Source organism: Hyperolius riggenbachi, chromosome 11, assembly GCF_040937935.1.
Source record: "Hyperolius riggenbachi isolate aHypRig1 chromosome 11, aHypRig1.pri, whole genome shotgun sequence".
NCBI lineage: Eukaryota > Metazoa > Chordata > Amphibia > Anura > Hyperoliidae > Hyperolius > Hyperolius riggenbachi.
In genome coordinates, this window is record NC_090656.1 from 116,153,530 (window position 1) to 116,168,129 (window position 14,600).

General features: G+C 44.2%; 1 protein-coding gene across 1 annotated transcript in view; it reads left to right on the forward strand.

The window, feature by feature from the left end:
• The window catches only part of LOC137537853 (mucin-2-like), a 508,651-nt gene that overhangs the window by 59,468 nt on the left and 434,583 nt on the right, over positions 1–14,600 (forward strand). Inside the window, exons 8-10 of the mRNA XM_068259804.1 lie at positions 347–466; positions 2,225–2,288; positions 13,231–13,368. Of these exons, the coding sequence (XP_068115905.1) occupies positions 347–466; positions 2,225–2,288; positions 13,231–13,368 (322 nt within the window). The remainder of the gene's footprint in view (positions 1–346; positions 467–2,224; positions 2,289–13,230; positions 13,369–14,600) is intronic.

Genomic DNA, 14,600 nt, shown 5'->3' on the forward strand with positions numbered 1-14,600 from the left:
CCGAGCTGCAGGATCACTTTAATGGCATACAAATCAATTTATGACTTTTATGCAAGGCGTTTTCTTTTTCTGGATTTTTGGTATAGGAAAAACAGAGAAAAGACTCACAAACTCCATGCAGATAGTCTCTCTGCCGAAATTAGAACTGGGGACCCAGATCTGCATAGAAAGAGTGCTGCCCAAATTAAAATGTAATTGAAGTAAACCTCTCTAGTAAATGGACCCATGTCATAAGTGGAGAACATCCTCTATACTCATCCCAACAAATCGATTTACTGACACACACTCACACGCACACATTTTTTTACATTGCTTAATACTGTGTTTTAATTTTGAAATTCTTTAGAAGTGCATAGACTCTACACTCGAATGGTTCAGTGTCCATGCAGAGGTGAAGCCATGCCACAATAATGAATATGAGTCCTGTCTGGTGAATGTAATACTAATCACAAATACCACAAGAATCGTGAGTAATGAAGTTATACTCAAAACCTTTGCATATTATACATTTCATATACTGTTAGAGTAAGGAAGGTTTGTTCCCTTGTATATACTGTAATTCTCAAAGAGGTTTGGAGTATCTCTTTAGGCGCGTACACACGCCATACTTTTTGAAATTACGGGTCCGTCAGACCCTCCCACGGGGCGGTCGTTCTGCCGTCAGTTGCACGTGAGTACAAGCCATCAGCAAATTGATAAGACTGTTTTTGACTGGTCTGCTCAGCGGATTATCAGTGTGTCGACAGCTTGTACTCACGTGCAACTGTCGGCAGAACGACCACCCCGCGAGGGGCTGATGGACCCGTCATTTCAAAAAAGTATGGCGTGTGTATGCGCCTTTTGTCTCACTGCTTGAGTGTTAAGCCTGGTACACAGTTTCAGTTAAGATTGGCCAATCACTGACCATGTACCATCACCTCCATGTAGTATGAGGGTTTATCTACACAATCTGCTCAGAGTAATCAATATCTGTTGACACTCATACTACAAGGAGGTGTTAAAATTGGTCAGTGATTGGCCAATCATAAATGAAAGTGTGCCAACTCTATATAGCATATTTAAATGAAGAAGGCCAGTCAATGCATTTGTCAAGAGCCTAAGAGAGTTCCTTGTTTTATGGGAGTCTTGTAACGGGTTAAAAACACCAGAGAGTCACTTGAATCTCCTGTTCATACATAATTTTTAGTTCTTAAAGGATACCATTGCCTGCTTCACTACTAGCCTGGCTTGTGCACATTCCACAGTGCGCGACTGCTGCTGGGAGCGCTCTGCACTTGCGTATGACGTAATCGTGACGTCATGCGCAGAACGCTCCCGGCCGCGGTCGCAGGCAAGGCGGGCTACCTCCTGTGCAGTGGAGCCTGACCCAGAAGAGGCTACTGGGGGGCTTTAGATAAGAAAGGAGGGGGACACAGTAGAACAGGGGGGAGCGAAGGCCATCAGGACAGCTCATTATACATGCCGGCTTTCCCCGTTTCTCCGAAGATTTTCGGCTCTAGTATCCTTTAAGTCACATCTGAAGCGAAAATAAACGTATGAGATAATGAATTGTATGTGTAGTACAGATAAAACATTAATAGTATGCTGCAGATTCTCGGAGCCCCCCGCAGCCGCGTCCCATCTCCTCAATTGACTTCTGCATTGGGAGATGTGAAAGTGACGTGGACGCCAGCGGAAGGGATGCGATGTGGCTAGGTAGCCGAATTGGCATCACTATCCCTGTGGAAATGGGCCCTTAGAGGCACAACTATTCTGAACTGGTTAGCAAACAGCGCCTGTGCAGTGAAAGGTGGCGCTCATGGATGAGAGCTTGCTTTTGATGTGCTTGCACGGTTTGGAGCTTGCGCATGCGCAGTTCAAAATAGCAGCTTCCAGGATTACCATGGAAGTCGCACTGTAGCTTCAGCATTTCCTGTGTCAGCTCACAGGCAGAGTGTCATATTCCATTGCCTGCAATGGCCATTGTGACAATCTGCGGTAAGTGATTACCACGGCGTGATGCAGCACGGTAAGTGTAAAAGGGCCCTTACAGGTTCTACAGTAGCCCTCGTATCTCATTCATGACAACACATACACATTGTACTTTGGGTTACTTTATTGGATGAGGGTCCATTTAAAATGGAATACACCATTTTAACTGTGCAACCACTATTACTATGTCTGCAGCATATGTTGACTTTCTCATAACATTTTGTCTGAAATGCACCTTTTTGCTTGGTCACAGGTTGTCACATCCAGCGGAACGGTGCTCATTAATAATGAAGATGTTAATTTGCCCTATCATTATGGTAAGACTGTAAGGCAGGGTTCACACTTATGAAAACTGTGTGCGAATTGTGAATTTGCAAAAATGCTTTCACCGCACATACAATGAAGGTCAACGAAGAATTGCACTTCTGTCCAGAAAAGACATTCACTTGCAAAAAAGAAACAAACAATTGATTTCACGCTGAAATCTACTGACTATCTATTCAACATTACGGTCCGTCGATCTACTGCCATTCCTGCCCCACCCCTATTCCAGTAAGATATTTTGTCTGGTATGATCCGATATGATCAATAATTTCAGATGGAAAATGATCAAAATAACAATTAGGCATAGTTGGGCATCGATCTCTGGCATATTTTATCACAATGACTGAATCTGCCGCGGATCAATGGGAAAAATCGATAATTCTATAGGTACCTGTACTTAAAGAGATGAATAATAAAAAAAAAAAAAGCATACATACCTGGGGCTTCCTCCAGCCCCCTTCGGCCTGATCGGTCCCTCGCCGCCATCCTCCACCTCCTGCATCCTCCGTTATGTCTCCCAGTAACTTCTGGAGTTGGTGCTTACTAAGCATGCTTAGCCCATGGGCGCGTGCCCCGCCACGTTCCCGTCGCCGGGAATGTTCTGCGCCTGTGCAGTACTGTCCCCAACTGGCTGAAGTTACGTGGCGCCATAACGGAGCATTCAGGAGGCGGAAAAGGACTGCAAGGGAGTGATCAGGCTGAAGATGTTCCTTGGTATGTATGATTTTTTTTTTAATTATACTGGCATGCGAAAGCGAATGCAGATTTGCTTGAGCAATGTCTCATGAATAAGCTAATTAGGCCTTATCTGCAAAGCCAGGTATATAAGGGTTCACTTGGTGTTTGATGCACACACCCTTTTTACAATACACTTTAAAAATAACCTGTATTGAAAACAAGGGCCCCTGGGGGTACTTATATTGAGAGGGGGAAGCCTCTGGATCCGATTGTGGCTTCCTCCTCCTCCTCCGTCCCACAGTGGTCTCGCTGGGCCACTCCAAATGGCGGCCATGCAAATATTTACCTTCCCGGCTCCAGCGCAGGAGCGGCTCTCGGCTCGAGATCAGGCGGAAATAGCCTGCGCAGTAGAGCGGACCCGACTGGGATCGGCTATTTCCAGCTGATACAAGCCGAGAGCCGCTACTGCGCCTGTGCTGGAGCTGGGGAAGGTAAATATTACAGGCGCTACTGCGCCATAGCCTGTCGGCTGTGGATTCGGAGGGGCCCAGCGAGACCACTGTGGGATGGAGAAGGACGGGGGAAGCCTCAATCGGATCTAGAGGCTTCCCCCTCCCAAGGTAAGTACTCCCCAGGGGCCCTTTTTCCTCGTCTATTTAAGCTTCAGCACAATTTGTAAACACAATTATGATTTGTTTCTGTTCACACTAAGCTGTTTCTGTATCCCTGCAAACAAATGCACTGAAAATGTCCTCTCATGTTTTCACCCTGGCAATTACAGCTCTAACATCTCAGCACCATGTATTTCCAGTTTGGTTCACTGCAATGTATTTGCTAGCTATTGACGATAATTCGTGTTTTGCAGCTTCAAAGTATACCTAAATAAGAATATGATGCATCCCCTGCGAATCTGTGGTTCAAAATACAATACTTCTACAAAACATTCCAACTCCACAAAAACCCTCTTCTACGTACCTTGCAAGTTTTGAATCCAGGAAAAACAGACACTAAGACACACCCCTGCAATACAATTTTACATGCACCTCCCTCCCTTATAAAGTTCCCCAGTGTCAAGTGGCCATCCGCTCCTATACAGTTTCCTGTTTCACTGGTGTCTAGTGGTCCTTCTACCTCCCTTCGCCATACAGCTACGTGCTGTTTAGTATTCCCCCCTCCCTTCTCCAAACAGTTCCCTGTTGTCAAGAGGTCCTCCCTTCTTCCACTAGATAGTTCATTGGTGCCTAGTGGTTCCCCCACCCTCCCCCATGCAGAGTGATTCCTGATGGCTAGTGGTCCCCCCTCCTTCCCTCCCTCCTTCCTTCATACAGTGATCTCTGGTAGGAATGAGTAAAATTGCACAAATCAGTTTTGCATATTGTTGGAAATTAGGACAATTTTCAAAATATATTTTTACCATTTTGAGAATTTCCATTGCAGTCTAGGGGCTTGATTCACAAGCGGTGCTAACCTACTTAGCACGTCTAAAGTCTTCAGGCGCGCTAACCAGGGTGCTAAGTAGGTGAGCACCAGTTTTCTCAATCAGTTCGCACGCTAAGTCCTATGCGCGCACTAAGTCCCATAGGCTTTAATGGGCACTTCGCGCGGAGCGCCCTGTGCTCTGTGCAGTGCGTGCGTAAAGCTTTACGCGCATAAAGTTTTGTGCGCGTAAAGTTTTGCGCGCGGAAAGCTCGTTTAGACGTGCTAAGGGGGTTTTCACAGGCGTGCTAACAGTTAGCACCGCTTTGTGAATCAAGCCCTATGTGGGCTGATTTTAGTGGTTGATTGCAAAGGACCTATACATGATATTGACACTACATTTGGTATGTATATTAAGCTAACCCGGGGAACATCACTTTTTTTTAAAAGACCTCATCGATATTGAAAAAAATTGATTTTAACATTTATGTTATTGAGGTGGATTTTGTCCCATTGTTAATCCGCCATACTTGCTATTGTCACCAGATTTGACTGTATATCAGAGTCAATAGTGTCAACATGACAGAATATATATATATATATATATATATATATATATATATATATATATATATATATATATATATATATATATATATATATATTACACACACAGTGGCTTGCAAAAGTATTCGGCCCCCTTGAAGTTTTCCACATTTTGTCACATTACTGCCACAAACATGAATCAATTTTATTGGAATTTCACCTGAAAGACCAATACAAAGTGGTGTACATGTGAGAAGTGGAATGAAAATCATACATGATTCCAAACATTTTTTACAAATCAATAACTGCAAAGTGGGGTGTGCGTAATTATTCAGCCCCCTGAGTCAATACTTTGTAGAACCACCTTTTGCTGCAATTACAGCTGCCTGTCTTTTAGGGTATGTCTCCACCAGCTTTGCACATCTAGAGACTGAAATCCTTGCCCATTCTTCTTTGCAAAACAGCTCCAGCTCAGTCAGCTTAGATGGACAGCGTTTGTGAACAGCAGTTTTTAGATCTTGCCACAGATTCTCGATTGGATTTAGATCTGGACTTTCACTGGGCCATTCTAACACATGGATATGTTTTGTTTTATACCATTCCATTGTTGCCCTGGCTTTATGTTTAGGGTCGTTGTCCTGCTGGAAGGTGAACCTCCGCCCCAGTCTCAAGTCTTTTGGAGACTCCAAGAGGTTTTCTTCCAAGATTGCCCTGTATTTGGCTCCATCCATCTTCCCATCAACTCTGACCAGCTTCCCTGTCCCTACTGAAGAGAATCACTCCCAGAGCATGATGCTGCCACCACCATATTTGACAGTGGGGATGGTGTGTTCAGAGTGATGTACAGTGTTAGTTTTCCGCCACACATAGCGTTTTGCATTTTGGCCCAAATTTTCCATTTTGGTCTCATCTGACCAGAGCACCTTCTTCCACATGTTTGCTGTGCCCCCCATATTGCTTGTGGCAAACTGCAAAAGGGACTTCTTATGTTTTTCTGTTAACAATGGCTTTCTTCTTGCCACTCTTCCATAAAGGCCAACTTTGTGCAGTGCACGACAAATAGTTGTCCTATGGACAGATTCTCCCACCCGAGCGGTAGATCTCTGCAGCTCGTCCAGAGTCAACATGGGCCTCTAGGCTGCATTTCTGATATGCGCTCTCCTTGTTCGGCCTGTGAGTTTAGGTAGATGGCCTTGTCTTGGTAGGTTTACAGTTGTGCCATACTCCTTCCATTTCTAAATGATCGCTTGAACAGTGCTCCGTGGGATGTTCAAGGCTTTGGAAATATTTTTGTAGAGTAATCCTGCTTTACATTTCTCAATAACGTTGTCCCTGGCCTGTCTGGTGTGTTCATTGGACTTCGTGGTGTTGTTGCTCCCAATATTCTCTTAGACAACCTCTGAGGACGTCACAGAGCAGCCGTATTTGTACTGACATTAGATTACACACAGGTGCACTCTATTTCTCTACAGCGCGCATTATATCTTGATTACGTCAAACGCAGTATTATAGGTACATAAAGTACACAGTAAATTATTTAGGACTCTGGAGGTAATTCTTTAACTTCACCATGCTTTAATCCAGGGGTCCCCAACCTTTTTGGACCCAAGGACCTCTTTGACACAATATATTTTTTTCAAGGCCCAGCAAACCAGAATGGGGAGAAATTAAGCATATAAAACACAACAAAGTGTATATACAAGCCTCCCTTATAAGTAGGTTAACCTTTTGTAAGGGAAATCTGGCAACAGTGCGGCCCTGTCCACCTCTATTGCACAACCATCGCCAGGAAATTCATGCATACACAGAACCTTTCCGGCGACAGTAGAACGATTGACACAAGTGCATGGAGTGGAATGCACACTCCTTCACCCCAAAAATATTTTATAGATAGTATAAAATATTTATTTTTCTTTTGACTCATTTGGTGAAGCGTTTTAAATTTGAAGTGAAATAATACATTGTTTTTAAATATTGCATGGAAGGGAGGGCCCCCATGCTAGGTTTTTTTTTTTTATCGTTATGTTGGGCGTAAATTTAAATTTGCAAAATTGCAGCCATTTTTCTTTTTTTTTCCCACTGCCATAGCATTTTCGTTAATGTTTCCACAATTTGTTTTTACTTTTGGAAATGGGTTTTTTTGCAATGTGATAAAATTGTGGAAAAAAACAGCTGGATTTGGATTCCTCACAGCATGGCACAAGAACATGCATAAAGCCATTGCATATTGTGCTGTCCATAGAAAAACATTACAAGTGAGGCAGTGTGGCCAGCCTTATACGAAATGTAGCACATAAAGCAAAGAAGCAGGAGAGACCGGCACTGCAAGCAAGCTGTGTTTAATCTTGATCCATGCAAACAACAGATGTGCACATAAGCAACAACAGCGAAACTCTCTTGCACAATAAAAGCATGTGGTTGGATGCGGGGTACCTGAAGGTGCGGTGGGTGCTGGGTGATCAAGCCTGACGGCCGTTTCGCGCACGTCTGCGCATCTACGGAGGCTGCAAGGCGGAGGGTACAGATGGCCGGCATTTGTAGCCAGATACCAAGGGCGGAAGTACGCCGCCCCTCTCTCTCCGCCTCTATGCGGAACTTCTCACTGAGGCAAACAGCTGAGATGCATAACGCGTCATCAGCGTCTGACGTCAACGCGGCCAGAGACGCTGAAACTATTGTACAGCGTAGCGTGGTTTACGCTTGCACGCCTGTGACACAAGTTGGGCTGGTACAGCACCATCTTGTGGCACAATTTGAGAAGACATCCACAGCTAGACATCAGGTAAAATAGTGATGAGAAAATAGAAAAACATGAAATAGTGATGAATGGGAAAATTGTGAAAAAAACAAAAAAGTGAGTAAACAAAGGAAAGAGTGACGGATAAGTAAAGAAATACCTGTGATGGCTGCTGCGGGATGTCCTCTCGGCAGCATATGTATAATATGAAAATTCAAGTGGCAACTCAAATAAAGTTGCTATACCATAAAAATGGAAAGTGGAGAAGGTGTAACATAGTAAAATCAACAAGGGTCGGTCATCCTGCAGGAAAATCCCCACTGGGGTAAAGCTCCTAAGGTGGGGCTAACCGGCAGGGTGGTCGATACAACAAGAGGGGCACAGGTACTTAAGAGGGACTGATTGGACATATAGCTGCTACATAGAACTAAGTAAAAGAATAGAACAGGTCATTCTAGAGGAACATGGGAGGGGCCAAAACTAAACATGTAGTATCACATCATAATTGCAGGAGTTAAAGAGTTAGGGATCCAAGAAGCAAGAAAGGTCAGTGTAGTCATTAAGACCTAGGGGGCCCATCGCGTTAGTTCTTAAGATTAACAGGACCTCTTCACGTTTCAGTTTCCTTTCGCGATTGCCACCCCTGGTAAGAGGTGGAACCTGGAGTATGCCGGCAAAAGTAAGTATATCTGGATCTCCTCCGTGTTCGTTTCTCATATGTTCCACTTCCCTTGGGGATCCTTTTCCAGAGCTTATAGAGTTGTAATGCTCCCTGAACCTCTCACCCAATGTTCTGGTGGTCTCGCCAATATAAAATCTCCCACAGGGGCACCACAGGGCATATACCACAAATTTGGTCTTGCAAGTAATGAAAGCCTGTACACTCCGTCTTAGAGGCCCGATCTGTATTTTAAGACCTGTGGCCATTTGTCTGCATGACTTGCATCGACCGCATCTGTGGTTGCCCTGGGGTTGACCCCTGCGTAGCCAGTTACCTCCATCTGGGGAGTGAAATTCACTCCTACTAATAAGGGACCCAATAGTTGGAGATCTTCTAAATGAAAATAGGGGGCCTTCCTCTACCATTGGTTTTAGGCTGGCATCTTTCATTAGAATATCCCAATGTCTGATCACTGAATTCTTAATAGTGTCCGACATTGTGCTAAATTCAAAGGAAAAGGGAGTTCTCATATCTCTAGTTTTCCTGATTCCTTTCCTTTGGAGGAGGGTCTGCCTACTTTGGGAGCAGGCTCTCTTGAAGGCCTCTTGAATTAAATGTTCCTCATAGCCTCTAGCGGCTAACCTGCATCCCAGGTCCTCAGCTTGACGGCGGAATTCAGTGTCACTAGCATTATTTCGGCGAAGCCTAAGGAACTGGCCGTAGGGCAGCGCCCTAGTCACATGCTCAGGGTGGAAACTCGCCCTATGGAGGAGGGAATTAGACGCCGTGGGTTTCCTGTAACCCCTTGGTGTCAATTTTTTATCATTAATTTCTAATTCCAAATCTAGGAAGGCGACTTTGTCATGGCTGATAGTGGCCGTAAAGGCCATGTTGCAGTTATTATGATTAATGTACTCCAGGAACGCGGGAAAAGATTCACAAGTCCCGGACCAAAAGACAAGGATGTCATCCACGTACCTGGACCACATCCTGAGTTGCTGTCTGAAGGGATTGCAAGCGGAGTGGATGTACAGTTCCTCCCACCATGCCAAAAAAAAGATTGGCATAGGTGCAGGACACTGCTGTACCCATGGCGGTTCCGGATGTTTGCCAGTACCACTTCCTGTCAAACACAAAAGCATTATGGGTAAGAACGAACATCAGACACTCACAAATGAAGGTCTTATATGTTTCGCTCTTGTCTGTCCTATCCAAGAAGAGTCTAACAGCTCGCACCCCCAACTCGTGGGGTATGCGGCTGTATAAACTTTCGACGTCAATCGTCGCCAGGAGATCACCTTCGCACCAGTCAAGGTCCTCAAGGCCCCTTAAGACATCAACCGTGTCAGAGAGGTGGGAAGGAATCCCCTCTAGTAAAGGTCACAGGATGTGGTCCAAATACCTGGACAGCCGCTCCGTCGTCGACCCAATGCCAGAGACAATGGGCCGACCCGGAGGGCTGGTCCGTGACTTGTGAACCTTTGGTATATGATACCAAATTGGCTTAATTGGATCAGCGGGCAACAGCCCGTTGGCCAAAGTAGGGGTTAATACCCCCAATTCCACTCCTTTTTTGAGAAGGGACCTTAAAGAATTCTGGTAGCGAAGGGTAGGATCTTCAATCAGGGGTTGGTAAATGTTCCTATCTTGTAATTGCCTATTTTACCTGATGTCTAGCTGTGGATGTCTTCTCAAATTGTGCCACAAGATGTTGCTGTACCAGCCCAACTTGTGTCACAGGCGTGCAAGCGTAAACCACGCTACGCTGTACAATAGTTTCAGCGTCTCTGGCCGCGTTGACGTCAGACGCTGATGACGCGTTATGCGTCTCAGCTGTTTGCCTCAGTGAGAAGTTCCGCATAGAGGCGGAGAGAGAAGGGCGGCGTACTTCCGCCCTTAGTATCCGGCTACAAATGCCGGCCATCTGTACCCTCCGCCTTGCAGCCTCCGTAGATGCGCAGACGTGCGCGAAACGGCCGTCAGGCTTGATCACCCAGCACCCACCGCACCTTCAGGTACCCCGCATCCAACCACATGCTTTTATTGTGCAAGAGAGTTTCGCTGTTGTTGCTTATGTGCACATCTGTTGTTTGCATGGATCAAGATTAAACACAGCTTGCTTGCAGTGCTGGTCTCTCCTGCTTCTTTGCTTTATGTGCTAAATACGCCTGCCTTTATACCAGAGCACGCTCAGCTGTCTACTAAGAGTACCTGTATGCACTACCAAAGCTCACTTGCCATACCATAGTGCCAATCCGCTTTCCTCCTTTGCATTTGCTTATACGAAATGTGTAGTGTCACTTTCTTTCAAATCTCTTAACTTTCACCATTTGACATAGGGGAAATATGATTTCTGAGCAGAGCTGTAGAGCCTGGAGAAGGTGGGATAAGCAGCACTACTGCAGCGCCCATACTTTGCATACCTGGGGCAGGGGGAGCACAGGACAGGAAGCATGCTTGGAAACAAGTGGGGGACATGGGTCAGAGCTTCCCAATCAGAGACAGTCCTGGTAAAATTGGTATGATTGGAAGGTATGCCTGCATCTAGTATTCTTGGTAAGGGCCACTAGGTTTAGCATTTGGCCCATTTCTCATCTCCTCAGCATTAGTATTTTTGTGTTGTGTCAGTGACCACCCAATTTTCTTAAAGTGGTATTGCCACCATAAAAATAAAATTTCAACTGCAACTGGTCTGAATGTATTAAAGGATATCCGAAGTGACATGTGACATGAGATAGACATGTGTATATACAGTGCCTAGCACACAAATAACTATGCTGTGTTCCTTTTTTTCTTTCTCTGCCTGAAAGAGTTAAATATCAGGTATGTAAGTGGCTGACTCAGTCCTGACTCAGACAGGAAGTGACTACAGTGTGACCCTCTCTGATAAGAAATTCCCCTTTTTACCCCTTTCTTGCTCTTAGAAGCCATTTTGTGCTAGGAAAGGGTTTTATAGTTGGAATTTCTTATCAGCTGAACTACAGCCAGATAGCCCTGGATTTCCTGCATGCATGTTGTTGCATAGGACTGCATGCATTGGTACAGATAGTCTTTCAGCTAGCAAATGGTAACCAAGCCAGCTAAGGATTGAATGATTACCATTCAGCTGTGTGGAGATTTGCATGCTTGCATCCATTGGCTGATGCCAGCATAAATAAATCTGCCTCCCCTTTTAGACCTGGCCCGTCATAGTTTCAGCTCTGTCTAAGCTGTTACTGGGTCCTTTGATACTGTGAAATATTTTCCTTCTAGTTCAGTTATCTTGTGGAGCTACGATTATATATTTCCCACGGGGACGTATATCCGTCCTCCTTCTAGTGCAGAGATTTTGTATTGTTTGTATTGCCTAGTTAGTTCGCTGTATTGCTTCAGTCCAGATCTAGCTAGTGTCCTTGCTTATGTTATATATTGGTTCATCGCCAATATATACATATTCTAGTCAGTGTTTGTTATTTTCCTTGTATTCGTGCTACGGTGATATATCAGTGCCGCTGATATATACGTACTCCAACTGTTGATATCCTGTGTTCAGCTAGTCAGTTTTTAGCACGTTTCGGTAGGTTGCGCTTAGCGTGATCACCCGTGCTTAGCTAGCATAGTCCTGTCCTTGCGAGGTAGCTATTTCTGTGGTTGCTATTGGTTACCTCACTCTTGTCTTTGTGAATGCTTGCTGTCACTGAGGCAGTGACTAGATTAGCAAGCATTCATTCTGTCAGCCTCTGTCCTCCTAGTCCTGTCGTTGCGAGGTAGCCATTGCTGCGGTTGCTATTGGCTACCTCACTCCAGTCTGTCTTGTATCTTTCTAAATGTTTGCTATCGCAAGAGCAGCGCAACATCACACTATGCTGCCATTGCGTCTTATCAGAAGCCCAGAGCTGCAGTTGCTCTGGGCAGCCTGTGTAGCCTCTTCCATTATCCAGCTCTTAGCCTTGTTGTGCTGGGTGGTCAGAAAGTATGACCCCCCAGCATTACAAGTTGTTAGTAAACCAGGCTTATGGTCCGCTCAGTTGAGCCGTTAAAAATATTTTATTTTAGTAATGTTGGTATAAATGTAGCCTTACTTAAAGCAAATTTAAAGCTAAAAAACCTTATGTGGTAGTAAATTGTATGTGTAGTATGGATAATAAGTAGAACATTAGTAGCAAAGAAAAGAGTCTCATATTGTTTTCCTGTACAGGAAGAGTTTTAGGCCTCGTTTCCACTGTTGCGGTGCGGAATCGCCTGCATTCCACCGCGGACGAAATCGCATGCGGGTGCGATTCCGCATGCGCTTTTGCCGCGATTTTGCATGCGATTCCGCATAGGTAAGGGTATGTGCGAATTTAACCATGTCACTGCCTGTGTAAATTAACATTATACCTATGCGAAATCGCATGCGACTTTGCGGCAAAAACCGCATGCTCAACCCGCATGCGGTTTCCCTATTAAAAGCATTAGCGGCGATTCGCGTGCATTCCTCTCGCACGCGAAATCTGACGGCTCTGCCGTGCAGATTTCTGCCGCACAAAAAACGCTCCTGCAGACGCACAAGTGAAAACAGCCCCATCCACTTGCATTGCCTATGCGAATCCGCTTGCGGACACCGCATGCAGATTCGCTATAGTGGAAATGAGCCCTAAAACTTGCATTGCTATCTATGCAAAAGAGCTCTGAGCTTGTCAACCAACTTGGCCAACTTAAATAAAGCTATATAACTGAAAATAAAAATATGACACTCTTTTCTTTGCTACTAGTGGTCTTCTATTTATTATCTGTTCTATACATACAATTCATTGTCTTATAACTTTACTTTTAATTCACATTTGCTTTAAAAAGAAAATAAAACACACTTAAAGAAACATTACTTTATATTGATGCTGAAAATAATCATGTTATTTGTGAATTTGTGCTTTAACAGGTGTCTTGACTGTTTTTGAGCCCTCGACTTTTTACATCATTGTTCATGCGGACTTTGGTCTTCAACTTGAAATTCAGCTTGAACCTATAATGCAAGTGTATGTGTATGTAGCCAATTCCTACGCTGGAGAAACCTGTGGTAAGTTTCAGTTACATGTTAATATGGCTAAAAAATGAATTACATGAGTTATACCAGCTAGCAAATACAGGGGCAGACTTTTGATTACATTTTCCAGTGAAAGTTAACCACTTAAAGAGACACTGAAGCGAAAAAAAAAAATTATGATATCATGAACTGGTTGTGTAGTAGGGGTAATTGCTAGAACATTGGTAGCTAAAAAAATATTCTCATATTTTTATTTTCGGTTATACAGCTTTTTTTTTTTATAACATTGCATCATTCTCTAATACTTGCAGTTTACACATTTATCATCATTGTAAACGGTTTTGCAGAACAGGCAGTGAACTTTTTACCTGTCCTGAACTGATTTCTGCAAAAGAAAAACACAATACAGTTGAGATAACGTAATCAGAAGTCAGAGCTCTCCATGACTTTCAATGTGGCAGAGCTCAATGGCTATTTGCATAGATAACAACTGGAGTTTCTTAACTCTTCCTGTATTGAAAATTAATAATAGACTTATGTCTCTGCTCCTAATGCTTTACTTTTTAGCTGTACTACACATACAAATCATTATATCATTTTTTTTTCACTTCAGTGTCTCTTTAAGGACCGTAGGCTTACACCACCCTAGTGACCAGGCTATTTTTTGCTAATTGGTGCTCTGCAACTTGAAGAGTTTGCTGCAGACCACTACATCGTAACACACAAATGACTTCTCTCCACCCCCTTTTCTGCCCACCAATAGACCTTTTTGTTGGTGGCTCTGATCGCTGTTGCAGGCAGTGGGGGTTTTTTTTCATTATTTTTTTTTATTTATTTTTTTACAATGAAAATTACATCAGCCAATGAAAGCCGATCGCTCTCTGAGTCTCCCAGGGGGACAGCCGAGCGTCACAGCTATCCCCAGTACAGTGCTGCCATAGATCGCAGAGCTGTACAATGTAATGTGCAAATTTGGACAGAGGCGCCAGGCAGGTTAAAATGATCTAAAAACAACTAAAAAGGAGGAGTACAGGTGGACTTACCTCCTGAAATGATGGACAATCGAGATTGTTCAAATCGCAAATAACAATTTATTTTGGCACTCCGCAACGCGTTTCGCAGGTATAACCCGCTTCATAAGGCAAGGAGAGCAAGCTCAAAAAGGTCCAATAGTGGCAATGCGCCTCTGTCAAACGCTGTACAATGTAAGTAGACAACGGCTTCGCCGTCTCACAGTCTCCCATCGGTGATCACTGCTGGGAGAC